At 39.0% G+C, this 24307-nt stretch overlaps 4 protein-coding genes, 1 non-coding gene and 1 pseudogene across 5 annotated transcripts; 3 read left to right on the top strand and 3 right to left on the bottom strand.

Annotated features, from left to right (window-relative positions):
- Positions 1-6648: 6648 nt before the first annotated feature.
- LOC103959609 (tubulin beta chain) lies at positions 6649-8848 on the top strand. Its single transcript, XM_009371962.3, has 3 exons — positions 6649-7083; positions 7576-7845; positions 7930-8848. The coding sequence occupies exons 1-3, from the start codon at positions 6690-6692 to the stop codon at positions 8607-8609; spliced, it is 1344 nt and encodes a 447-aa protein (XP_009370237.1). The 5' UTR covers positions 6649-6689; the 3' UTR covers positions 8610-8848.
- A 1000-nt stretch (positions 8849-9848) lies between these two features.
- On the bottom strand, positions 9849-12748 carry LOC103959610 (L-type lectin-domain containing receptor kinase VIII.2-like). The gene is made up of 3 exons (XM_009371963.2): positions 12693-12748; positions 12464-12581; positions 9849-11099 (listed from the first exon to the last, which is right to left on the bottom strand). Exons 1-3 carry the CDS (start codon positions 12746-12748, stop codon positions 10089-10091), a joined length of 1185 nt encoding a protein of 394 aa, XP_009370238.2. The 3' UTR covers positions 9849-10088.
- A 7-nt stretch (positions 12749-12755) lies between these two features.
- LOC103959619 lies at positions 12756-18988 on the bottom strand. The gene is made up of 6 exons (XM_009371975.3): positions 18947-18988; positions 16900-17307; positions 16445-16620; positions 15588-15912; positions 15167-15304; positions 12756-13011 (listed from the first exon to the last, which is right to left on the bottom strand). Exons 1-5 carry the CDS (start codon positions 18986-18988, stop codon positions 15197-15199), a joined length of 1059 nt encoding a protein of 352 aa, XP_009370250.2. The 3' UTR covers positions 12756-13011; positions 15167-15196.
- A 63-nt stretch (positions 18989-19051) lies between these two features.
- Positions 19052-21661, top strand: LOC103959639 (annotated as a pseudogene).
- On the bottom strand, positions 21639-23902 carry LOC103959618 (fructose-1,6-bisphosphatase 1, chloroplastic-like). The gene is given in 5 exon segments (XM_009371974.3): positions 21639-21812; positions 21899-22051; positions 22053-22406; positions 22754-22978; positions 23447-23902. Coding segments are annotated over 5 exon segments (1245 nt in total). The 5' UTR covers positions 23888-23902; the 3' UTR covers positions 21639-21740.
- Positions 23068-23140, top strand: TRNAE-CUC. Its single transcript has one exon. It is a non-coding gene; the product is annotated as a tRNA-Glu (tRNA).
- Positions 23903-24307: the final 405 nt, after the last annotated feature.

Raw genomic sequence — 24307 nt, 5'->3', positions numbered from 1 at the left:
GAAATTTTGGTTAACAAAGAGTCTTGTTAACGCTTAAAATTGAAAGATCATCAAAGAACAGTATGGTCCACTCGTAATGGGTTTGAGATTATGAAATCCGAACATATTTACTTATTTAATTATCAAGATAAAATTTTATTTTTTATTATATATTAAAAGTATTCGTTAATTTCTTTGAATTCAATTAGATGTCTTAAACATTTCTAATTTGGTTAAAATTTTGCAAGGATGATCTATGAGGTGCAATTTAAAAAATAGATGGTTCGGATCATTAAAGTTTGATATGGAGTGAATTTTATAATTAGTTCCCATTTTTATAAAAAAAAAAAAAAAAATAGAATTCCTATTCTTAAAGACTTTATATATATAATATGGATTACCACTCCCTAACAAAGTGGTGTAATTTCACTCTCCAGGTCTGATCACTTACTAGGGGCACTCAAGCTGTTTACATAGGCCTTAAACCATCTCTAATCCAAGGAGGGTCAGAGGGCTTTCTTCAAGAAATTATTATTTTAAGAAATAGTGTAAAATTATATTTCTTATCATCTCCAGTTGAGGATCAAAAGGTCATAGGGCTCATTTTAGACCTGTCATAAAAAATCGTCTTCAACCGAGTATCAAAGGGCTATAGTATGGAATGTGAAGAATTGAAATAAAATAATATGAAATGGTGAAAAATGTGTGAGAAATGGTGTAGGAAAAACTTAGAATTTTTTCTAAAAAAAAAAAAAGAAAAGAAAAAAGTAGGCCAGGATAAAAATAAAAAAAAAATCCTAAACCCTGGTGTGGGCTAGTCAAATGGAAAAGAACCAAAAAAAAAAAAAAAAAAAAAAAAAAAAAGAAGAAAAGACAAAGTGGGATAGCCAACGGCTGGTTGAAGATGGCATGTCGGTTGACCCTTTAGCCTTTTTTTGTCCATTGGAGCCCACAAGCCCTTTGCCTGGCACTCTGTTGGAGATGGTTTTTGAGCTATTTTCGACTCTTTGACCCTCTGAACCCTTCGGTTGGAGACAGTCTTGGTGAACTCTTAAAGTCTTGAGCTCTTAATGTTACCATCGTCCCTTCATTAAACGGATTTAAGAAATTCAATGGCCCACGTTTGAAAAGAACTGAGTGTGCTTGAGCGTGGGTCCTAACCGACACCTTTTGGTTGCTCATTCTTCCCACTCGAGCGTAAAGGTCACACGTCTGACCCAAAAAAAATTACAACGTGGCTGACGTCAGATCGCCTAAAGCCATTTTCACCCGATTGCTTGGGCCCACCCTATAGGTATGGCAATTGGCTTGAGCTGGAGCAAATTTTGGAGGGGTTAGCGGATTCAATCACCCAATAGGTGGGACAATTTGTAGGGGTGGAGTTGCCCTAATTGTTGACATTGTTTGTGAGAGAGTCTAAATAACACCCTCTTCATGAAAAGAAAATAAACTTCGTTTAAAAAAAAACTGGGCAAAAGAAGAAAATTTTAAGCCCTAAATGGGCTACCATAAAAGAGGGAGAAAGTGGACTAATTTTGATTGGTCCAGATGAGATAATAGCCCAAATACCTAATTGGGTCCAAGGAAATAGGAATTATGGTGATTGGTTTCTTATTTTGGTATGTTTACACTCTATACGTTCATAACTTCCTTTTTATGACTCCGATTCGGCCCTAACTCGCTTCAACGCGCTCGTGACGTCTAGTATAATCTAATTACGATAGCGAGGAAATTAATTTAGAATTGCATATGTACATCCACGTCGCTAAGCCAACAAGGGCAATATATTATAATTAATTTAGAATTGCAATAAAAATGAGAGAGTGAAGAGAAAGAAGGGACGGGAGAGTGGAGGAGATGAGGAATGAAATAAAGTGAAGAGATAAAGGTATAATAGTTATTTTATAACTAGCTTAAACTCATGTGAAATGTTTCATTGACCTATGCATAATTATTATAAATAATTCATTGATTATGTCCAAAAATAAAATTGGCCATTGATATATGGCTAATAGTGAAGATTTTGTTGACCTTTGGCCAAATATCCTTTACTAATATTTGTTTTTATTAACCTACAATTTTTTTTAGGGTTTTTATCACAAATGGTCCTTGAAATTGACCCACACCATCAATATGGTCCCTGAAAATGAAAATCAATCAATGTAGTCCTTGAAAATAGGTGTCGCAAATCAATATGATCATTCTACCACAATTCTGTAAACAAAATTGTTATGTGCTGATGTGGGTTTAATAATTAATTAAAAAAATTGTCTAAATACCTTGTTGCACAATGATTTTTTTCTTCTTATAGTAGGGCCTACTCTGAAGAGAGATATTTTCCATAAATTCTCAAAGGCTCAAGGCTTAACCAAGGTCTAAAAAGAGGTGTGGAAATTGTTTTCAACCAATAATAGACGCACCTCGGTTATAACCTCATTATCTCAAGGTAGATCTCGTTGTTCTTTGCATCACCAGACCACCAGGGAAGCGCCGAACAAGCTCTCCAAGATTAAGGTTGTGAGAACGTTGATCACCTAAATGTTAATGGTGATGTCCCAGTAGTCGTTGCCAATGGGCCAAGCCGTCACCAAAGGTGATCTCGATCTAGGTTCAATTCGGTGAAAGGTGTCGAAGTGTGTAAAGATGTGTGTATTAAGATTTTGTTTAGAGAATAAAGAGCGAATGAGGTAGAGAAATTTGGATTGTGATTGGAGGTGATTACAGGACTGTGTTTTTGGGTTTTGACAATTTTTTTATTAACTATTAAATTATTAAGCCTGTTTGTAATTTTTTTTTTTAAATTTAATTAGACTTGTGTGACCCATTTATGTGTCACATCAGCACATAACATAATTTTTGACAGAATTGTGACAGAAGGACTACATTGAATTGAGACACTTACTTGCTGGACTACATTGATCGATTTTCAATTTTAGGGACCATTTTGATGTCACGAGTCAATTTCAGGGACCGTTTTGATGTCGTGAGTCAATTTCAATGACCATTTGTGAGAAAAGAGAACTTATGGGGTCTATTTATGTGCCATATCAGCACTTAACAAAAATTTTAACAGAATTGTGACGGAAAGAACACATTGATTTGCAACACCTATTTTCAGGGACTACATTAATTGATTTTCAATTTCAGGGACCATTTGTAATAAAACCACCTTTTTTATTTGACTCTCTCTCTCTTCCCGCTATCTCTCTACCTTTCCTTTCCTTTTTTTTATTTGCTTTCTCTTCTTCGCAGTCCAGAATTGCTCTAAGAAAAAAATCAACTTGGCCATCTAATCCACTTCTCAACACCTGCATATCTCCTTGCTCATCCTCACTGACAAAATTGCAAACGCCCCATCCTCAAACCGCCTTTTGTGAAAAACCCAAATCAAATAATAATCTCAAATTGAATGAAACTTGAAATTTACTAGCCTTTGGTGGAGGATTCTGTGGAGTACTCATTTGGTAATTGGGTATCTGAAACTGGTGCCAAAATAAAAAATATCTAACACCATTTCCCTCTTCCTATTTAGCCTTTACAGACGCAACCCCGTGAGCTACCCTACACTCAAATTGATTCCTCAGAGATGAATTGAAGGATGGAGAGAGGGGGATCAGATGACGTGCGGAGTTTGTGGGTCATTTGATTTAAAACGGAACTCGTGGGTCCTCCGATTGAGGTTTGAATTTGAGGTGGTTCATGATTATGGGTTTGGAGCAAGGAGAAAAGGGAGAGAGTGGCGGTGGTCTGGTGGTATGAGTAGACAAAGCAAAACGAAAGCCTTGCTAGTACTGTGGTTATTGGAGGGTCTCACTAAGACCTTTTAGTGAGGGGGCTAGTCCACACGAGTGCCCTTTAATCCTACTTAAACTTAGTCCAGCCACTTAACAAACATAAGACTACATTAATAAGTCTAGTTCAGTCCAGTGAAACTTAACGAGACCAAACAAACGCAACCTAAAACTCAAATTGTCTCACATTATCTCGTGATGTCAAAGTCTGTCAACAAGTGCGTTAAAAGGTTGATGTGGCATGAATTGGTACCCAATTCTTGTTAAAATGTATTTCATGTGAGAAAAAAAATGTTTGTTCATAAAATTAAATTATTTGAAGGTATTTGCGTTTGTTGCACCGAACTATCTCGGACTGAACTAGCTTTAGAGACTAAGCTGGACTGACTTAGTGAAGTGTTTGGTACAATGTCGGACTAAAAAGGAGAGAAATAAAAATTAAAAAAAAATTCTTTTTGTTTTTTTCTCATTCTTTTTCTTTCTATTTCCTGGAACTCTTTGTTGGTTTTCTTTTTCTTATTATTTTTGTTTGCTAGGACTCTCTATCTGTTTCTCCGTTTGTTTTTCCTTTTCGTTTTTTTTCTTTTCTTTTCATTCTAGAACTTTGTATTCCCTCCTCCTCTGTTTCTCCATCTGTATTACCCCTATGTTAGTCAAAGTGCACAAATTGACAATCACAAAATGGAGACATGCCTCACTTTCAAATCTCAATTCCTAATTTTTTTTTCCCCAAATTTCCAATTCCCACGAAAAACCCCAATGACTGCTCCTCCCAATTCCGTCGACGGCAATGGCGAGTTTTCCTGTTCAACAACCTCTCTCTCTTTCCTTTGTTTTCCTACATAAATCCATTCGGCCAAATCCTTCTCTCACCCAATTCTGTCGGTGACCATGGCGAATTTTCCCGTCTGGGTGGTTCTGATTCTAAGATTTTAGGGGGTTCTGGGTGGTTCTGCACTCCCTTGCAATGCAAGCTTGCGGTGGTCGGTTGAGGGGTTCTGGCAAGACAAGAGGCAATGACATAGTCCTAGCTAATACCAAGGTTTCAATCAGGACTAGCTAACGACGCTTAGTGAAGTTCAGAGTCGAGCGAGTCCGACCTAGCGTCATTTAAGTTAGTCCTTTGCTATGCCAAACACAAGACTACACAGACTGTTAGTCCAGTTCTGTCCAGTGAATGCTAATGATGTCAAACAAATGCCCCCTAATTCTTAATTATTACACAATTTGGCATTGAATCTAAACTTGTAACATAAATAGGTAAAGAACTTTCCTTCAACGAAATATTATTTGACGTTACCTAGTTTCTTAATTAATAATGCACAACTATGTGAGAAAAAATTCAAATGCATGTCAATGTATGATTGACTTTGATATAAAACTTTCTTGCAACACTTTGATATAGCAAGTCTAGCCCAATAATACATAATTATATGAGAATATTAAAATGCGTACTATTTGATGTTGCGGAGGCTCAGGTAAGCTTCAGGTGAGTTAGCATGTGATTGGTCTTGTTGCATTGCATATTGCTATGCATTTAGAGCTTATTATGTTGCACCTCGGTGCTAGTGCTCCAGCCAGAGGCCAAGGCACAGCTTTCATGTGATTATTCACCTCCCACACCGCACGCTCACCTTGGATCCAAGTTTTGGTGCTAGCTTGTCGTACAAACCACAATAGGTGGTTCTGACTCATAGGTGACCCGCAATCTATCGCACAGCTTTCACGTGATCGTAGCACTTGAGCGTACTTATTTACACCCAACCTGTCATACAGGTCACATTAGGTGACTCCGACTCGTGTGCAGACATATGTTGATGAGCTATAGGTCCAGTCGTACAGGTCATGTTAGGTGACTCCAGCTGGCATGCTAACTTATATCGACGTTTCACATGGCTTACATATTTTAGTGCTGAACGTTATGACATGGCATAATTCTGTTTTCACTGCTCTTAAACATAGTTTTTATATATGTGTGTATTACTATTTCCTGGAAATTATACGGGTTTCACGGAGAGGGGTTATTATGTTCATAAAAGTAAATGTGTTTTTCTAAAGCTTTGTTTTTACCCACTCACTTTTCTATTTTGCGCCCCTCCAGGTTATAGGTAGTTGCTCGTCTTTGGTGGCTCATGAGGACTACACGGCGGTTCTGACGTTTCCATAAATAAAAGTGGGGATCTTCTCCCTGTTTGTATAATTAGTACTTAGTTCGATAGCATTTTTGTTTTACTTATGCTCTGATATGCGTGTATCTTATATTTGATCACTTTCACACACTTAAAATAATATCTCTAGTTAAATAAGTTTAGTTTTGGTTTTTAATTATTCACATTTCTTTTATTAGTATCACTTCTGTTGCACACTTGGCTACGTCACTATCATATGACGACCAATATATCTCGACAAACCAAACTAGCTTAGTGCCAGAAATTAGTTCAGTTCGAGATAGTCCGGTACAACAAACGCATCCTTAAAGGACAAATTAAGATTGAATTTGAGTTTCAAGAAGTGGTCGTAAATCCTTTTAAAATTGTATGAGTATTCCAAATTATATTTTATATTTTATTTTAATTCTTAAGGAAACTCTGTTCCCAAATTATAAAAACGGAGCCAAAATTTACTGACACCCAGCTAGTTTTTGAAATTTGAATTTCAAATTTCAAACCGAGGTCCTCCAAATAAAATCTGAACCGTCCATTTCCAATCCCCACAACTCATATCCAACCCATTCAAACAAAAACTCCCGCTTCTCCATTCAAATCCAACCGTTGCGACCCAAAAAGCCTACCTTTCTTATAAAATCCTCTCTCTCCGTCCCCACCCTTCTGTCTCAATCCATCTCTCTCTGCGATTTTCTCACTGAAAGACCCACAAACCCCAACCCTTTCTGATTTTTCACCCCCCTTTCAACCAAAAATGCGTGAGATCCTTCACATCCAGGGAGGCCAGTGCGGCAACCAGATTGGCGCCAAGTTCTGGGAGGTGGTCTGCGCCGAGCACGGCATCGACGGCACCGGAAGGTACGAGGGAGACTCGGAGCTCCAGCTTGAAAGGATCAATGTCTACTACAACGAAGCCAGTTGCGGGAGGTACGTGCCGAGGGCTGTGCTCATGGACCTCGAGCCTGGGACCATGGACAGCGTCCGATCTGGACCCTACGGTCAGATTTTCCGGCCTGACAACTTCGTTTTCGGCCAGTCTGGTGCCGGAAACAACTGGGCCAAGGGTCACTATACCGAAGGCGCTGAGTTGATCGATTCGGTTCTTGATGTGGTTCGCAAGGAGGCCGAGAATTGTGATTGCCTACAAGGTATTTGATTAATTCCTTCTTTTATTTATTTATTTAGTTTTGTTTTACGTGTTCATGTAGAATTATGATTACCTGCAAGGTGTTTGATGATTTTCCTGTTGCCCTGATATTATTTCTTTTGTTCTATAAGATGTGTCCATGTATAATTGTGATTGCCTGCAAGGCGTTTGATAAATTTCCTGTGTGATCTGTTACCATTTCGTTGGTATTGTTTTATGTGTCTATAGAGAATTGTGATTGCCTGCAAGGCGTTTGATAATTTCCTGAGCGACTTGATATCATTGAGTTTGTCTTGATTTTATGTGTCCATGGAGTGTTGTGATTGCCTTGAAAGTGTTTGATAAATTTCCTCAATGACTTATTCTTTCATTTGTGTTATTTTTTAACGCCTGCAAATGTATTTGATAAATTTTGTCTGGGGCTTCTTTTTATTTTTCATTTGTTTTGTTTATAGGTCCATTGAATTTAGGTTGGTTTTGTTTTGGATTGCAGGGTTTCAGGTGTGTCATTCTCTGGGAGGAGGTACTGGGTCTGGCATGGGTACTCTCTTGATTTCAAAGATCAGAGAGGAATACCCAGACCGGATGATGCTCACTTTCTCGGTTTTCCCCTCTCCAAAGGTCTCAGACACAGTTGTTGAGCCTTACAACGCAACCTTGTCTGTGCACCAGCTTGTTGAAAACGCAGACGAGTGTATGGTTCTTGATAATGAAGCTCTGTATGACATTTGCTTCCGCACACTCAAGCTCAGCACCCCCAGCTGTAAGTTTTCCTCAGTTGATTGTACTTCATACTTTGATTTTATTTGTTTTCGGATACAGTATACTGATTGTAATGTTTATGCAGTTGGAGATTTGAACCATTTGATTTCTGCAACTATGTCTGGTGTCACATGCTGTTTGAGGTTCCCTGGTCAGTTGAACTCTGACCTCCGAAAGCTTGCTGTCAATCTCATCCCCTTCCCTCGTCTCCACTTCTTCATGGTGGGTTTTGCTCCTTTGACCTCACGCGGTTCACAGCAGTACAGAGCTCTCACTGTGCCTGAGCTCACACAGCAAATGTGGGATGCGAAGAACATGATGTGTGCAGCTGACCCTCGCCATGGTCGGTATTTGACTGCCTCAGCCATGTTCAGGGGTAAAATGAGCACAAAGGAAGTTGATGAACAGATGATCAATGTCCAGAACAAGAACTCTTCTTACTTTGTGGAATGGATTCCCAACAATGTCAAGTCTACTGTATGTGATATCCCACCCACCGGCTTGAAAATGGCGTCCACCTTCATTGGAAACTCAACCTCAATTCAGGAGATGTTCCGCCGTGTGAGCGAGCAGTTCACTGCTATGTTCAGGAGGAAGGCTTTCTTGCATTGGTACACTGGTGAAGGCATGGATGAGATGGAGTTCACAGAAGCTGAAAGCAACATGAATGATCTGGTTTCAGAGTATCAGCAGTACCAGGATGCCACAGCCGAGGAGGATGAGTACTATGAGGACGAAGAGGAGGAAGCTCAGGAGGAGATGTAAGGTGGTTTGAAATGCCGCAACTCCCAGTTGCTGGAGTATGACAAAGTGATAGGCTGTTCGTTGTAGTTGTAGGTTTTAATATCGTGAAAAACAAAACTTGTTATCTCAGTTTAATTTCTTTTTGTTATATGTACTTGAGTAAGCTGAGATTTTCTATATGGTGGTATTACCCTTTTTAAGTAGAAGCGTAATTTCTTGTATGAATCTAAGAAATTTACTGCGTCTTGTTATTCCGTCAAGAGGATCAGTTGTCGAATCTTTGGAGTCAATGCCATCTTTCGAAAAATCAATGTTATGTATAGATCACCGGGGAGGTTTTGTTGAACTATGTTGTATACAACTCTATCTTGTCACGTGAGGAGAGAGAAAAGATTCCGCATTTCTTGTTCATGTGATATGTATGATTTACGGGTTTAAGACCTAAACCGAGGATTAAGTATGCCATTGCTTAGAAATCAAACCTTTAATTTGGATCTCATCTGGTGACATAACCTTTATTAACTTGCAGTTGCTGGCCCTCATCTACCAGTTACCACAAAGGAGAGCAGGGGAATTATTTCCGGTAAAAATGGTTCATCGTTTAGGAAGAACAATTTTTAAACCAAGTTTGCAATCCAGATGATGTGTCATCAATAGAATATAAACACGTTAATCAACACTTAATGATAATCCAATAATCAATAACCACATTATTTGGTTTACAAAATTTGATTTAAAAATTTGGTATTCCTAACATTACCCAAAGTAAAATACTTGACACGAAGAAGGCGGTATCTCTAACTAGAAAGACCTGCAATTGAGACATGGACGAGAATAATACTTGCATCCCTCTTAAGGATATGAACATATTCCACAATTTACGTATTTTCGTTATAAAAATTTCATAATTAAAACTGTTCAATTTCTTATCTTCAATTAAAGATCATTTTTACAAAAATCCTTCAAATTGAAAATCATTTATGCACCCAAATGTGTGGAACAAATCGACAATGTGTGTGCCACCTTACATATTACACGAACCGTTGATTTATCTGATACATTAGATAACAAAACAATATTTGAATAATTTTTTTGTGGGATGATCTACAAATGAAGATCAAAAAATTGAACGGCTCCTATTTTGAAGATTACAGGGCAAAAATACGTCATTCGTAAATGGTAGAGTATGTGCATTCCCCTCATGGAGGGATGCAAGTACCCACAAAAAATAACAACTAAACAATAAAGGGGGAACAGCGATGCTAAATGTAGAGGGTCGGCATTCAAAGAGAAAGGTAGCAGCCATCGAAGGAGCCTTCAAAGGTGCAATCCCAGTGCTCCAGCATTGGACAAAATACGTAACAAAACTTACTAAATTTTGACAATTGACTGCAACATTTAACTACAACTAGTACAAGTAAAGGACAACCTGAAAATACTAGGTAAGAAAACAAGATTGATTTACAACACAACAAACAACAGCCTTCAACATTCAAGCATCTACTGCTTTCCATCTTCCATGGTTTTATTATCTGCAACTGCTCTCATTTTCTCGTACTCAAACTCTTTCTGCTTCTCAGCATACTCCTCCGGCACCACCGGACGCCTGTTACCAAAGACGGTCCACAGATACAGTCCGACAAATGACGCCAATGCTCCACAAGCAACACCGAAAACCATTGCACCGAAAGCCTTTTTTGTACAATCCCTTTTCTTTTCCTCCGCCTTCGAGTTCTTCGCAGCGGCCTTAGGATCTACCGGCTGCGAGTGCGTCCAGTGAGGCACATGCCTTTGCTCAAAGCTCCAAGAGTATACAGAACATGTCTGAGACGAATTCCTACTCATTGCACTCAATCCCACAAGCACTTCCTTATCTCCCCACATTTTCGACAAATCAATCGGATACCACAGCAGAGGATCAACCGGCTTCGAACCACCGAATTTACTCAGCCTAACTTCAAATTGATTCGAACCCACTTCGTAATCGATCCAAGCCTGCGTTTTATTCCCATTACTTGGATCCAAATTCTTAGCAGAAACATTGCTTACTTTAACAGAAACAGTACTACCCACATCAATTCCAACATGAACATTTCCATCACTCAATGCATCAAATTTGACAGCAGCAATTTTGAATTTACTTTTAACATTTCCCAGAGAAAGCCCAAAAGAGCCGTTACCAAATAGGCTAAAATTAAAATCCTTTGGAACCACTACAAACGCCAATCCATCCCCACCGCCGTTGGAAATAGAAAACGAGAAGTTCGTCGAAAAAGACACGGATTTCCGAGGCTTACCTTCAAACAGCTCGATGGGTCTCTTGTAAATAGCTCGGCCGGCGCTCGAGCTCACCGAACTGGTGAGCTGAACTGCGTATCCGCCATTGACGACCTCTGCATCTCCGTACAGAGCAATATCTGACCCGAAGTTTGAAACTTCACCGAAATGGGTGACCGAAAAGGAGGAGTTACAGGCGGCAGGAGGTGGTTCTGAGGAAGAAAACGAGGAAAGCTACGGCGACAAAGTGGGTGGAGATGGAAGATGCGGCCATGGAGGAAGCGGGTTGGAGCTGAATCTGGTTGGGGATTGAGCAGTGGGGTTTTTAGGGCTCGGGGAAGATGCCCATTTGCAATTAAAGGTGAATTTCTTTGGTTTTTTCAGGGTTTGGAAGTGGAAGAAAGCAGAGGAGGTGGGTAAAGAATATGGAGGCGGTTGGGTTGGAGGTTGTGAAAATTTATTACGTTTACTCTTTTCTGCAAACTCTCTGACGCACTTTCTCTGAGTGGTTGCTGACTGACGGAATATAATAAAGTTTTTTTTGCACTTGTGTGCTTGTACTTTTCTTCAATTTGCACTTCCACCTCTTTTTTTGTGTGTATTTTCAGAATTAGCCATGATTTTTATACTTCTATTGATGGTGATAAACTTTATAAAATTACTTTATCTTTTTAAGATTCTTGAGCATACGGAAATGAAATGGAAGTGTTTTTTCTTTTTGCTTGATTATCCGACAATATAAGCATCTTATAACATTATAAGGTAAATTTAGACTACTAATTAGGTTGAGTTTACACAAAAACAACAGCAAATAAGTACTCGTTTATCTCCATAAAGATGGCAAAACAACATTAGTGAATCATGAGGTACAATGACTTCAATTATACAAAAGTTCAACCATAAACTAATTCAGTTCGTTAAGAACATTCATCCTACACTCAAGTTTTAGAGTTCGATTACTCTATCCCTCAACATCGTTTGTATATAAAAGAAATAAAACTCTTCACCCCACTCTATAAAAGAAATAGCAAGGTATATTTAGTTTTCTAGATGAAGCCGGTGAAAGACCTTCAATACAAGCGAAATTCTTATGTGTTACTGATTGTATACAACTGGTAGGAGCTCAGCTTTGCTACCAATAGAAAGATGTTAGTATTTTAAAAGGAAGGGACAGCTGTATTACAATTTTTAATATTTCTCTCCCACTACTTCCTCTCTCTTTTCAGTTTTGTCCATTTGGCTTTTGGATAGGGGACCATCCATAAACCGCAGCAAGTGTTTGATAAAACTCAAACCTGCGTGAGAGAGAGAGAGATAGGGTGGTGTGCATGGTGCTTACTTTAGCAAGCTCTTTTCGGTAAAAAACTATTGTGCGCGTGCTTTTGTGTCGTCTACTGTTCTTGGACTAAACAAAAACAGGATGGAGTTTCCTTCACTCACTTATTTAATTATATAATCTTTAATCTAATCTTAATCTTAATCTAATCTAATCTAATCTGCATGTTATCTCACTGCCTCACCGTAAAAGTGGAACAAATTGTTTGTTTAACAACGAACCTTCTTTGTTTTGTTTCTTCTTTAATTACTTTTCTTTCTACCGTAAAAGCATACGTGTAAGTCATCGGTTGGGTGCAATCACCACGTGGACATGGACCATTGTCTTCGCCTCTAAGTTTTACAGCTCGAAAATCGAAATATTCTTCGATGCTAAAGTAGCTCCGTCACAAATTCGCAAGTTCAAATACGAGTGAGCGAAACGCTTGATATGCTTTGTTTAAATTATAATGCCAATAGTTATAATCCGTGATATTAGTTAGTCAATACTACCGTGAGGAATTGCCAGTTACCAAATTACCGTCATCCTGACGTCCCAGTCCATACATTGTTGTATGTTAGAAAGAGTCGTTAGAACGTCTTATCTATATCGTGTATTCATAACAAATTTAGAACCACATGTAACAAGTATGAATACAAGCATTAAAGTATGAACACAGTTCACAGATTTCACTTTTATGAGTATTGAGATTCAACTTCTTTGGTCCCCCTTCCATTGTCCCTTTCTCAACACGTAACAAACCTCAAAACCCCCACCATAAACTAAGCAGTCTCCATGAATCCATCATCTGTATGCTTGGCCAAAATCAGTCTGCTATTTCCAAACACATGGAAGGTGCCGGGTTTTGACAAATGCAAGCAAGAACATTACAAAACTCGAGTAAACGCAACATAATTTCTTGATCCAAACTAAGAATTGGATAAACAACTTAAGGAAAACATTCAGAAAAACAATATAAACGTAACGAATGTGCACATTGGACGTGTATAATCATAAAACGCTCAAGTGCAAAAGATAACATGACTTTTTCTGTCCAGTAAGACACCACTTTCATGTATGTTCTGGCGGATTCAATTGCTTTGTGCTTTAAAGTTTTTCACAGATAGAATATGCAAGGGAGCACCATCTGGGGCAGGCAGATTCAATTGCTTTCTTGCCCATTAAATAATTAGCAGCTCATTAAGATAATGACTAAGGAGGACCCCAAGATGATAATATACTTAGTTTTCTAAAGGAGAATGATAGTAAACAATAATTAAGCATGAAAGTAGAGTTAGTGGACCGACTCCGCAATATCTACACAGATTTGCTCATGAACTGAAGATTCTAATGCTATGAGGCTCCCTCGCTCTCTTTCGTTGTACTATTGAGGATGGCAGTGCTTCCTTATCATGACATTTGACACCCCTTGGCCCCTTATTCATTAGATGGAGCCCTAACAAATTGGACCAGTTAGCCTTCCCCACGAAGCCGTGGTAGTAGCATAGTCCAAGGTGGTCTTTGGGATTGGCATGGATCTAAGGCTAATAGTACAGATGTTTTAGGTGGCTAACTGCCACATCTGGCACCTATACTTTGAACATCTAAATGTGGAGTTAGCATCGCTGCACTAAACTACCGCGTGGGCAGAATGACTTCCATTCTATGGTTGGCTATTACCTACTAATAGTCCTGTTCTCCCGGACCTTATGGTCCAAGGAAATTGTGGACATATACGGTTCGATCTTAATCCAAGGGTGGGAAGAATAAATGTTCATTTAACGTTTTGTTGTTTTACTTTGTCCTCCACCGTTGGATTAAATCGAGTGGTAGGTGACCGCATTTTCCTTGGAGTGTAGGGTCTAGAAGAACGGGACAGTACTTACTAAAGGCTGTTTGCTACCTTAAAGAGGGTCATTATATTTTCTCCTTCAGCTATGCTAATAGTGCACGCTTTCTGTCTTGCTGCGGTAGAGATCAAGGCTAACGCTAATTGTGTTTTCTGTCTGGCAGCACTAGACTCATACTCACGCTTCTTTTGATTGTCCATTTAGCAAGGGAATCTGGAGGCAGGCTTTGAGCAATTGCAGAGTTCCCTAGTTGAGTACCAATCATTGTGTCTGGGCTGGTTTTGTTTGGAGGGGTATATCCCTTACTGTTACCCTACAGAAGATGACTTATGCAGTTACAATCTACTGCATATGGAGAGTGAGGAAGAACAAAGTGTTCAAGAATGAAAGAGATTTTCATCTGTTGTTCTAAGGCCTATCATCACTACCAATTACCATGTGTTTATATTGCAACTTACATTTACTCCTTTCGTAGAATTGGTGAGCAACCCTTCATAATCTACTCACGCCATCATCTCTGTGCACACGAAGACACATTTTCCTATCACAAATTTTTCAAAGGCCTTGACTGAACTTTCACGAGTATGGTTAAGTCTGAACCCTAATTCCATGTGACCAGAAAGAACCTAAACACCAAAAGTACCAAAACACAACCAAAAGCAGACTGCTCTGATATGCAATACGCCAATCAAAATTTCACCATAATTTCAAAAAGGAAGTTGGCAGCAAATGGGAAAAACATCTAGAGGGAGGCCAAAATGTGACCTATGTAGACCTAAGGACAGACATTACCAATATGAGTACAGTAGTTTTGGCCACAAATAAGGCAGCCAATCCAAATTAGCTATTTACGATTTAATATGGTTGGTAGAGGACCTTCATATAATCTCCCTTGTTTATGTGATTTATGATTTTATATCCATGTCTTGGTGCATCGGATCATCAGAAACTTACAATGAGGACCTAACCACATAAACGATAATGGTATGGAATTTTGGAAACTTGTGATTAGTATGCATTATATCTTCATTTCATGGCAGATCAAACAGAAAACCAAACTATACTTTGAAGGCGCTAGATATTTTCATATAGATGAAAGTAAGATATAAGAAGGGGAAAAAGATTGAAAAGCTTACCATTTAAAAATGATTGATGACTGAACATATTTACATGGTCTCTGAAACAACTTTTTTTTCAACGGTCTCTACAACAATTTCACTGATATCTAAATCGACTAAGCTTTCTTTCCCAAATAACGTAAATCCCAAGGTTGCCTGCAAGATGACACACATTTTTCTTCCTTTTGTTAAGTTTCCAAAAGAGAAATTCTTTCATTTATCGTGTTGACATTGTTGTAAATAACCCATAAGAAGACACTAATAGTTCTATCATAAATATCCCAAACAAAAAGAAGACATTGATATTGTTGTAAATAACCCATAAGAAGACACTAATAGTTCTATCATATATATCCCAAACAAAAAGAAGACATGCATGCTTAACCTCCACCCATTTTCACTTAATTAAACTGAATATTTCATGCCAGAAAAAACAAACCTTTTTTGTTCTTTTATTCAGCTTCTTCAGGCTGCCTACATATTCTGCAAAAGTCCCAGATACAACTTGTACAGAAGAACCTGGGATGAGCTTCTCACTCTTTCCTTTAGACGAACCAGTTATGAGAGGATCAAGTGTTTTTCTAGGTCGCCTTTTTGGTTTAGAAATAGAATCTCCAGCAGATTCGTCAGCATCATTGAGGGCTGCTTCTTGCTGCTCTTGCTCAAAAGCTTGTTCAGCTTTCTGTTGTTCTTCCTTAGCCTGCCTGAAGATAGCTTCCATGTCAAACTCAGAAACTGACCGGGGTCTGGTAATCTGTCTTTTCCTGTGCACATGCGAATAACATTGTATAAAATTTCACTGGAAAACGCACAAGGTAGTAGTCTAGAAGGATATATCATTTAGATGGCCTCCATATTAGAAATTAACAGTGATAATAATGCCTGCCAGGGAATCCCGAAAATGCCAGTAAACCAGAAAACTTAACCCACAATCTACCTTGTGTGTCTTAGCTAACACATATGCGCACAAGTAGCTTCATATTAGGTAATTGTGCAGGCATAACATGACTTCATAACTTTATACATAATATCTGACGTTTTGACCAAATGAAGCATTCTTTCAGAACTTCTTTTCTAAAAGAATACCAGGATCTTCTTTTTGTCGTACAATCCCGCCAATTTAACCAGGCAAGCTCAATCAGTTCTAAACAGGATTTAATTCTGAAAATAACAAATTGACATTTCTATCTAAAAAGTTTCTTCATATATCCTTAATCAACCATGCTCTTTTCATACTACGATAACAATAACATTACGCAACACACAGCAAACCTACTATGGAAGAAATTTACTCACGTATTTCCGACCTTGGAACCGACAAAGCCTGCAACTCCATCACACTCTCTTATGAAGTCATGTATCTCTTTGTCCAATACACACCTTATAAACACACACCCTGGGAATAGTGGTCTCGGTTTAACCAAGTTACCATTTTTCAATTTCTTCCTGTCTTGTATAGCTGGCGCATATATCTGAAAAGCAAACAGTCAGATACTTACATGTTTAATTTTGGTCTAGACATTAAATTGAATAAGAAATACTTCAGGGCACCAATTCAATATGTTCAGCTGGAATCAAGCAGACATCATTATCCCATTACATCAAATTTGCCACATACCCAGAAGCCAAAACATTGACTTGAACTAGTAAATACCTTCAAATCAACGAAATCAAACATACAATAGTATCACATTTCTTCAATTTTGCAAAAAACCCAGAAACCAAAACATTGAATTGAAGTAATCTAGTACCTTAAAATCAATCTGAGGATAGTTCCTGGCAAGCAATCGAGCGATGAGCTGAGCGGTCTCCTGGCCCTTGACTCGAGAGACCTTGATGATCCACCATTGTGGACCCTCGTGAGCGAGGTTATTAAGGTTGAGCTCTTCCTTCCAATTGGCGAACTTCTTCGTGGGCTTCTCCAAAAGCTTCTCCTCCACCTCCTCTTTCCAGCTGGTGCCAGTTTTGCTCTCTCTCCTCTCGTTCCTGAGCTGCCTTCTCTCTCTGGCTGTAAGGTGTTGGGTGCCGGCGGTGGCGGGTTCAAGAGTGGCGGAGATGGAAGGTGGGAAGTGGGTGTGTTTGGTAATGGGAAGCAAGGGGGAGTGAGAAGAGGGAGGTGGGAGATAGAGAGTGGTGGCAAGGACTCCATGGGAGAAGTCCTAGTGTCATCCTGACGGTTGAGCGTGTTGCAGAGAGGAAAAGGAGGGAGTTCTGGATTCTCCGTCCCTTTGGATTTATGACTGAATTTCTAGATGGCCCAGAATTTAGTTTCGGGCCGTTTTTATGTTTTGTTTGGTTGTCGGCGGTTAATCTAAAAAGCCCAATGAACCGAAGCAGGCTTGGAAGGTCTCTATTCTTAAGTCCTTGACATTAACTAGATTTATTTTTTTCGTTACTACGGTCTAATAAAATTTCTTTGCACTTATAAATAAGAGCTTTTAGGCTCGGTTCTCATCAAATGTAAATTTGAATTACATTATTTTTATAGTTTAGGGAGACTTTTAAGGGTGGAGTTGCTCTTAATGTAGATAATATTGTTTATTCAAAAAAAAAAAAAAAGAGTTGTAGGTTTTGATCGAGAGAGAGAGAGAGAAAGAAAAATGAACATCACTTATTGATAAGTTAACTAATATCACGATTAAAGAAGCACTAATACTATGTTTAGATGAAGAAATTTAAGATTATCAAGGAATTTCAAAATGATGGAAATTGAAATGACAAAATTTTATTTTCTAGAATTTATGAATTTTCTTGTTTGGTTAATCTACAAGAATAATGGAATTGAATGTGAAATTTGTTATTTTTAAACTCGCAATCATAGAAATTAAGAAATGACACTCATTTACATGAAATTTAAACTTGGAAATTGAAGGTCCCAAATTCCAAGTTTTTTTTCCATGCGGAAATTCTAAATTTCTATGGTTATGAATCCAAACAAGGGAATTGATGTATGTCAACTTATAAATTCCAACTTTTACCTAAATTCCAAGTTTAATTCCCTCATCCAAACATAGTGTAAGTGTCCTAATTAACTAGAGTGTAACAAACAATAATTCCTGATCATTACTAATGCTTATGTGTTACATTGGCTAGCAAATAGTGAACACTTCATTTATGTTGGTTATAAATTACGTACGAATTTGGGTTGGACTCCTCCAGTTGCTATACAAGGTTCTTTATTTTCTAACTAGCATGAAATGTGTATAATATAAGTGACATTGAGCTCGATTTTAATTATTTAAAGCAAGATGTATAAGTAGGTCATTTAAACTAAAGAAAACACATTGATGTTTTTTTATCCAAAAAAATAAAAATAAATTATAGCACGTGATTAAAGTGGATATACTTTCTGATATTTTGTGAATCTGAGGCAGAAGTTAATTCTTTAAAATTACTGTACTCATAAATTTCTATTTATGCGTTAAAGATCATTTTAACAGTAAAGTTTTATTTCCATTAAAAAAAAACTTTTGCATTAGGTCTAGTTACACTATTTTTGTCCCAAATTCCTATTTTGATCAAATATTGGCTAAGTGAATTGCTATTGCTTATTATAATTAGGGTTAGGAATTAGATACTTGCACAAATTGCAGTTGCCGAATTGAATTGATTTTTTATTTTTATACAAATTGCAGTTCCCGGCTGGGGAAGAGATCTGAAAACAAATATTTTTCACCAAGTTTACCTGATCAAGTGATTCGAACCTTTGAAATTTCATCAAACGATTAAAAATTATTATAACATTTAAAGAATCAAAACAGATATGCAGTTAAATGAAATTTTAAAAATCCGGATCACTTGACCTGAGATTCGAAGAGGCCTGTTTCTAGGGTCCCCCATTTCTCCCAGTTTCGTCCCAAAATTTCAAAAACTCCCGCGGTTTCTATTCTTCCATCTCCCTCCTCTCGTTTCTCTAAAACTCCCTCCTTTTTAACCCTCTCCCATTTTCTCTTCCTCAGATCTCAAGTTCTCAACCTCTCCTTCCTCCTCACTTCCATCCAATTCCTAATTTTCCACAGCATCTCCCAATCTTCAGAAATGGGGAAGCAATCCAAAGGCAAGAAATCAGAGAATTTGGGGAAGGGAAAAGTCACCCCGGTCCAAATCGCCTTCATCGTCGACCGCTACCTCTGCGACAACAACTATTCAGAAACCCGTTCCGTTTTCAGAACCGAGGCTTCGTCTCTCATCGCCAAATCTCCGATTCGAGAGGTACCCAATTTGTTTTTCTCGAAGATTTGTTCGAAATCGGTCACAAAGTTTTTGTCTTTGTTTGATTTGGGATTTGGGTTTTTCTGAATTTGGCAGGCGCCGAAGAGCTTGCTGAGCTTGGCGGAGATTTTGGACGAGTACATACGGTTGAAGGAGCAGAAGGTGATTTTGGATCAGGAGAAGGTCCGAGTGGAGCAGGAGAAGACCCGGGTCCAAACCCTGTTGAAGGGGATGCAAAGCGTGATGAATACATACAATGCCAGTGGAAGCCCCGCCATCTCTACAGCTCCGGCTGTGGCTCCGAAACCGATGCTCCTGGCTTCTCCATCTCACCCGTCTAATGGGTCCGCTGCAGGTACAATTAAGAATATAGTGAAAGCTGCATGTAGTTTTTGAGAGTTTTGATGCTTCAACTTTTAGGATTTCTGTTTTGTATGCCTTAAATTATTTGAATCCCTTTGAGGGTGTGATAAATTAACAGAAACCCAAAAGAATAATCGCTCTATAAGCTATGAACTCAACATGGTTTTTTTTCCTGCGCCTTTCGATTAGGTCTTCTAATGCACCAAACACCAGTTGCTCCTGTGACCACACCTTCCAACCCCAACACGAGGCCTGGAAATTTCTGCTCTCCAATAACAATCCACCCACCTACAACAAAGAGAAAGAGTTCAAAGGTTCCTGTGGATGCTTCAAATGCTGCTAAAAGATATCGCTGCAAATTACCTGCTGGCAAGAGCAATATGCACAGCAGAGGTATATAACTGTGCATGTTCTTCAAAGTTGTGCTGCTCTTAATCTGTTTATGTCGTTACTGGGTGTTCATTCTTCTTGAACTTTAAAATGAGCAGGTGGAGGAGCAGTTTCTGGATCAGATAATGGGCTTGATAATCAAGAATCTGTCCAGCAGTCTTTGGATGTTCAATCATCACCTCACAATTTGGTTCCCAATGGCTCCACTGTGGAGAAATGCTTGTTCAACCAGGCATCATTGTCTGTCCCAACCAATAACTCTGGTCCTCGGACACCTCAGCGAGCAAATTCAATTCAAAGCGACAACTCTACGCCACCTTTTGAGATTTCTTCCAGTGCTACCTGCAGTTATAACAATTATCCTCCAGACGTAAACCCAACTTGCACCATATTTTCTTCAAAGAGAGTGATTCTGAGCCCGAACAAAGCTTGCTACACTGTGGAAACAAACCATTGCATTTCTTCACCTGCCAAGACAAGTAAGAGGGAGTCCCCATGTAAAGGGGAGGCTTAATTTTGATTGTTCTGATGTGCCAATGAGCTTTGAGAAACCAACTGGCGATGAGACTTCATCACCTGAATCTGAAAAGGAAGTTGATCTTTTCGACATTGATTTGACGAACTTTGATGCCATTGGGGCGGATTTCTCCTTCACTGAACTGTTAGGTGAATTTGATCTTCATTGTGAAGAACTTGGTCTACCAAACTTTGATGCTTCCACTGCGACGGTTTCAGGGTATTCTCTGCCTTCCATACTTTTACATCACAACTGTTTCTCCATTATTTTCTTCACTACTGTCATTTCACTTCAATTTTCTTACGTTCTCTTCTACAAAACTCATATAGGTCATCTTATGAATCTGCGGATGGTAACGTGGGGGTCAATCAATTTATGTCAGAATTTACATCAACTGTGACAGAAGTACTATCAGAGAAGGACATGAACGCGCAAGGTGATTTGAAACAACTTCTATTGCTATAAAGTTTCCATCCTGTTCACCCATCTTGAATATCTAATGAGTGATTCACGGTTGTTGCAGGATCTGATCCTCTGACTGCGATGAAGTCTGTGACGAAATGTATTAGGATTATAAGCCCTGGTAATTTCACCATCCTTTTCTTATGTTTGCCTCTCGTTTTCATTCAAAAGTCTAGAATTACTAATTCGCACGCTTCCGCAATTTGCAGTGAAAAATCGTGGAAGCTCTGAGGCTTAGGAGAATTGTACAGCGATGACCTGACTGTTTTTGGGAACGACTTCCTCGGAAAGATTTCTAATTATGTTAGCCATTCAAAACCATTTTAGAAGCTTTACTAGAGTTGCTATAGCATTAGACAACTCAAGTTCCTTGGAAATACATGTAATTTTGTAGTAAATATGCCCTGGTTGTAGTCCTGGGCTTAATTAGGCTAATGGCTTGTCCTTAGTTTTGTTTCATGTAAGTCTCTCTCCTCGAGTACGAAGGATTGTTCATATTTTACAAGGGCTGCTTTTGACTTTCAAAATTTCAGCAAAAACAAAATATAAAGTCCCAAGTCTTTAATTCATTGTTCTTCTTGTGAAAAAGTTCGCATACAACTTTATCTTCACAAAACAAAATTAAATCTCTTTGTTGTCACATTCTGATCATGCTAAGTACTTCTCCAATTTCTCCACCTCCTCCACGCTTCCGATGTAAAGCGGAACACGTTGATGGATCTGCAGAAACAAAAGTAGAAATTCTAGTTAATCAATTTACATAGTGAACTGCAGAAACTCACAACTATTAAATGAATTGTACTCACCTCAGTTGGTTGAATGTCAAGTACTCTGGAACTGCCATCCGACCCTTTCCCGCCGGCTTGTTCCACTATAAAGCTCATTGGTGCGCACTCATACAACAGCCTCAGCTTCCCATTCTTGCTCTTCTTGTCTCTAGGGTAACCATAAATGCCGCCAGTAGAGCAGCGTCCGGTGGAAGTCACCAACCAAGCTGCCAATGTACCTTGCAGAGTAGGGCTTGCCACTAGGACCTGGGTCCTTAAGATCATCAATGTACTTCTTCAACTTGTCATCCCACATCTGATAGTTCCCTTCATTGAACGAGTAGATTTTTCCGGCTTTTGGAATCTGAATGTTTTCTTGAGTCAAGACGAATTCTCCGTACATGGGGTCCAAGGAAAATGCAAATACACCAGTCCCAATTGTGAGCACAAAGATCACAGAGCTTGAGTACATGCAGTAGCCAGCAGCAAGTAGGTTGCTTCCTGGCTGGCACACGTTCACTACACATTTCTGTTCCGCACTGTCAAGCTGAAATGCAACATATAAATCATTCCAATCATTCAACTGTGACAATTCGGAAGAACCCTATTCGGATTACTTACGTTTGCCCTCAGAGAAGAACTTACGTTCAATGGAGATGCCATGATGATATCTCAAGCTAATCATGCACCACTGTTTTAGAGTTGAAACACGTGATACATTGACAGTGCATGATTGACTTGAAATACAGCTACAGTGACATTCCCGTTGTATGTAGGTTTATCTCTAATTATCAACTAATGTGACATATGACATGACATTTGACATTTCCTTATCTGATATCAACCAACGAAGTTTAATGAACAAATGAAACAACGTCGCATTAGTGGACTTACGGTTGAGTCCTCTTCAATGTCTGTAAAGCACTCATCATTTGGGCTGTATATTCCAAAGATGGATCCAGTGGAGACAGCAGCATCAATGTTGGATGATCCATCAAGTGGGTCAAACACCACAATGTAGTTGCCGGAATAACTCTCTTCCACCGCCACCGGCACATCCTCTTCCTCTGATGCTATAATCCCTGTCCTTCCGCTTGATCTCAGGCAGTTCGAGAAAACCTGTTTGTAGTTTGTACTAAATAATCAAACCCTCTATTTATAAAGGTTGGCGCCATGATAATACTTTGTGAGCAACACAAAATCGCCAATCCGTTGTAGTCTAGTTGGTCAGGATATTCGGCTCTCACCCGAAAGACCCGGGTTCAAGTCCCGGCAACGGAATTCTTTTTTGTAATTTTATCTTAATTTTTATTTTCCTAATACTCTGTCTAATTTATCCCAAAATTTTCCCAACATTATTTAATACCAAAAGGTCCAAACCATCAACAAATTGACTAATTGAGCATGTTCTTTGCGAAGAAATCTTTCTTTTTAACAAATGCTGTTTCTAAATCAATCTAATGTGTGCGAGGGATTCAAACAAAACGGGAGAGAATTTGAACGCGGGTGTTAGTACGGACATATGGTCCTGATAAACTGACCAAACTCACATCTTCGGTTCAGGTAAGAATTCGAAGCAGCACAAACCTCATTGGAGACAACATCAAGTTTCTTCTGGTCCTCTCCTTGGATATTAACCGCACCCTGAATTCCAGTCAAGTTGGAAATGCTTGCCCTCTGCACCAAAGAAGCAATCTGCTTGCACGCCAACGAAATGCTCGACAGCACAATGGTCAGCTCGGCGTCAATCACCCCGGCCTGCTCTTGCTTCAGCAGCCAGCCCGTCAGCGTCTGAATCTTGTATCCGCTCTTCTTCTTTGGCTCCACGGTCTCCGTCTCCGCTGCCACCGCCATGCACCTAACTCCGTCGGCCGCATGCCTCCTCTTGCTGTAACTGAAGTTGTTAGGGCATGAGACGACTGTTTTGGACCCCAACAGACATTGTTGGAGAGGAGAGAGGTTAGAGAGAGAGCGGGAGCTTGAGCATAGGAGTTGAGACGACGGTGAAGTTAACGTTGCCGCAACCATGATTTGGTGTTTGTGATTTTTGCTCTGTTTTTTTGAGTGTTTGATTTTCTGGTTTTTGATGTTTGGTTTTTTTTTTTTTGGGTTTCTTGGATTGTATGTGTGGGATTTGTGAGGTTGGCAACAATTTCTGTTATTTTTCTTGTTTTTCTTTGGGTCCCACTTATCTTGCTTCTGTATCTGTTCGTTTTTGTGATCATGGTTTCTTGGGCAGTAAACTAGGACGAGGGAGATTACAAATAACAAGTGGGAATGCAATTTGGGTTGTCGGGTTGGGTTTGATGTTGGGTTTAGGTCGTTAATAAACTCTATAAGGCCTTGTCTCTAAGGATATTGGGCTTTAAAACCTAGGCCCAGGAATGTCAAAGCCCGAAACTTATCATAATATCGTAATATATTCTCCTGGTGATCAAAGAATGCATG

The sequence above is a fragment of a genome, unplaced genomic scaffold, assembly GCF_019419815.1.
Source record: "Pyrus x bretschneideri cultivar Hongxiangsu unplaced genomic scaffold, Pyrus_bretschneideri_v1 Contig11, whole genome shotgun sequence".
Classification (NCBI taxonomy): domain Eukaryota; kingdom Viridiplantae; phylum Streptophyta; class Magnoliopsida; order Rosales; family Rosaceae; genus Pyrus; species Pyrus x bretschneideri.
This window is presented reverse-complemented; position numbering and strand designations above follow the sequence as displayed.

Coding starts and splice junctions, on each gene's coding strand:
- LOC103959619 (XM_009371975.3), bottom strand. CDS start 18,988: ATGGGGGACCCTAGAAACAGGCCTCTTCGAATCTCAGGTCAA. Junction 16,621..16,899: donor ATCCTCAGATTGATTTTAAG/GTACTAGATTAC, acceptor TTTGCTTTTCAG/ATATATGCGCCAGCTATACA. Junction 15,913..16,444: donor GGTTCCAAGGTCGGAAATAC/GTGAGTAAATTT, acceptor GCATGTGCACAG/GAAAAGACAGATTACCAGAC.
- LOC103959609 (XM_009371962.3), top strand. CDS start 6,690: ATGCGTGAGATCCTTCACATCCAGGGAGGCCAGTGCGGCAACCAGATT. Junction 7,084..7,575: donor GAATTGTGATTGCCTACAAG/GTATTTGATTAA, acceptor TTTGGATTGCAG/GGTTTCAGGTGTGTCATTCT. Junction 7,846..7,929: donor CAAGCTCAGCACCCCCAGCT/GTAAGTTTTCCT, acceptor ATGTTTATGCAG/TTGGAGATTTGAACCATTTG.
- LOC103959610 (XM_009371963.2), bottom strand. CDS start 12,748: ATGTATGGACTGGGACGTCAGGATGACGGTAATTTGGTAACTGGCAAT. Junction 12,582..12,692: donor GTAACTGGCAATTCCTCACG/GTAGTATTGACT, acceptor TTTGTGACGGAG/CTACTTTAGCATCGAAGAAT. Junction 11,100..12,463: donor CTTACACGTATGCTTTTACG/GTAGAAAGAAAA, acceptor TTGTCGCCGTAG/CTTTCCTCGTTTTCTTCCTC.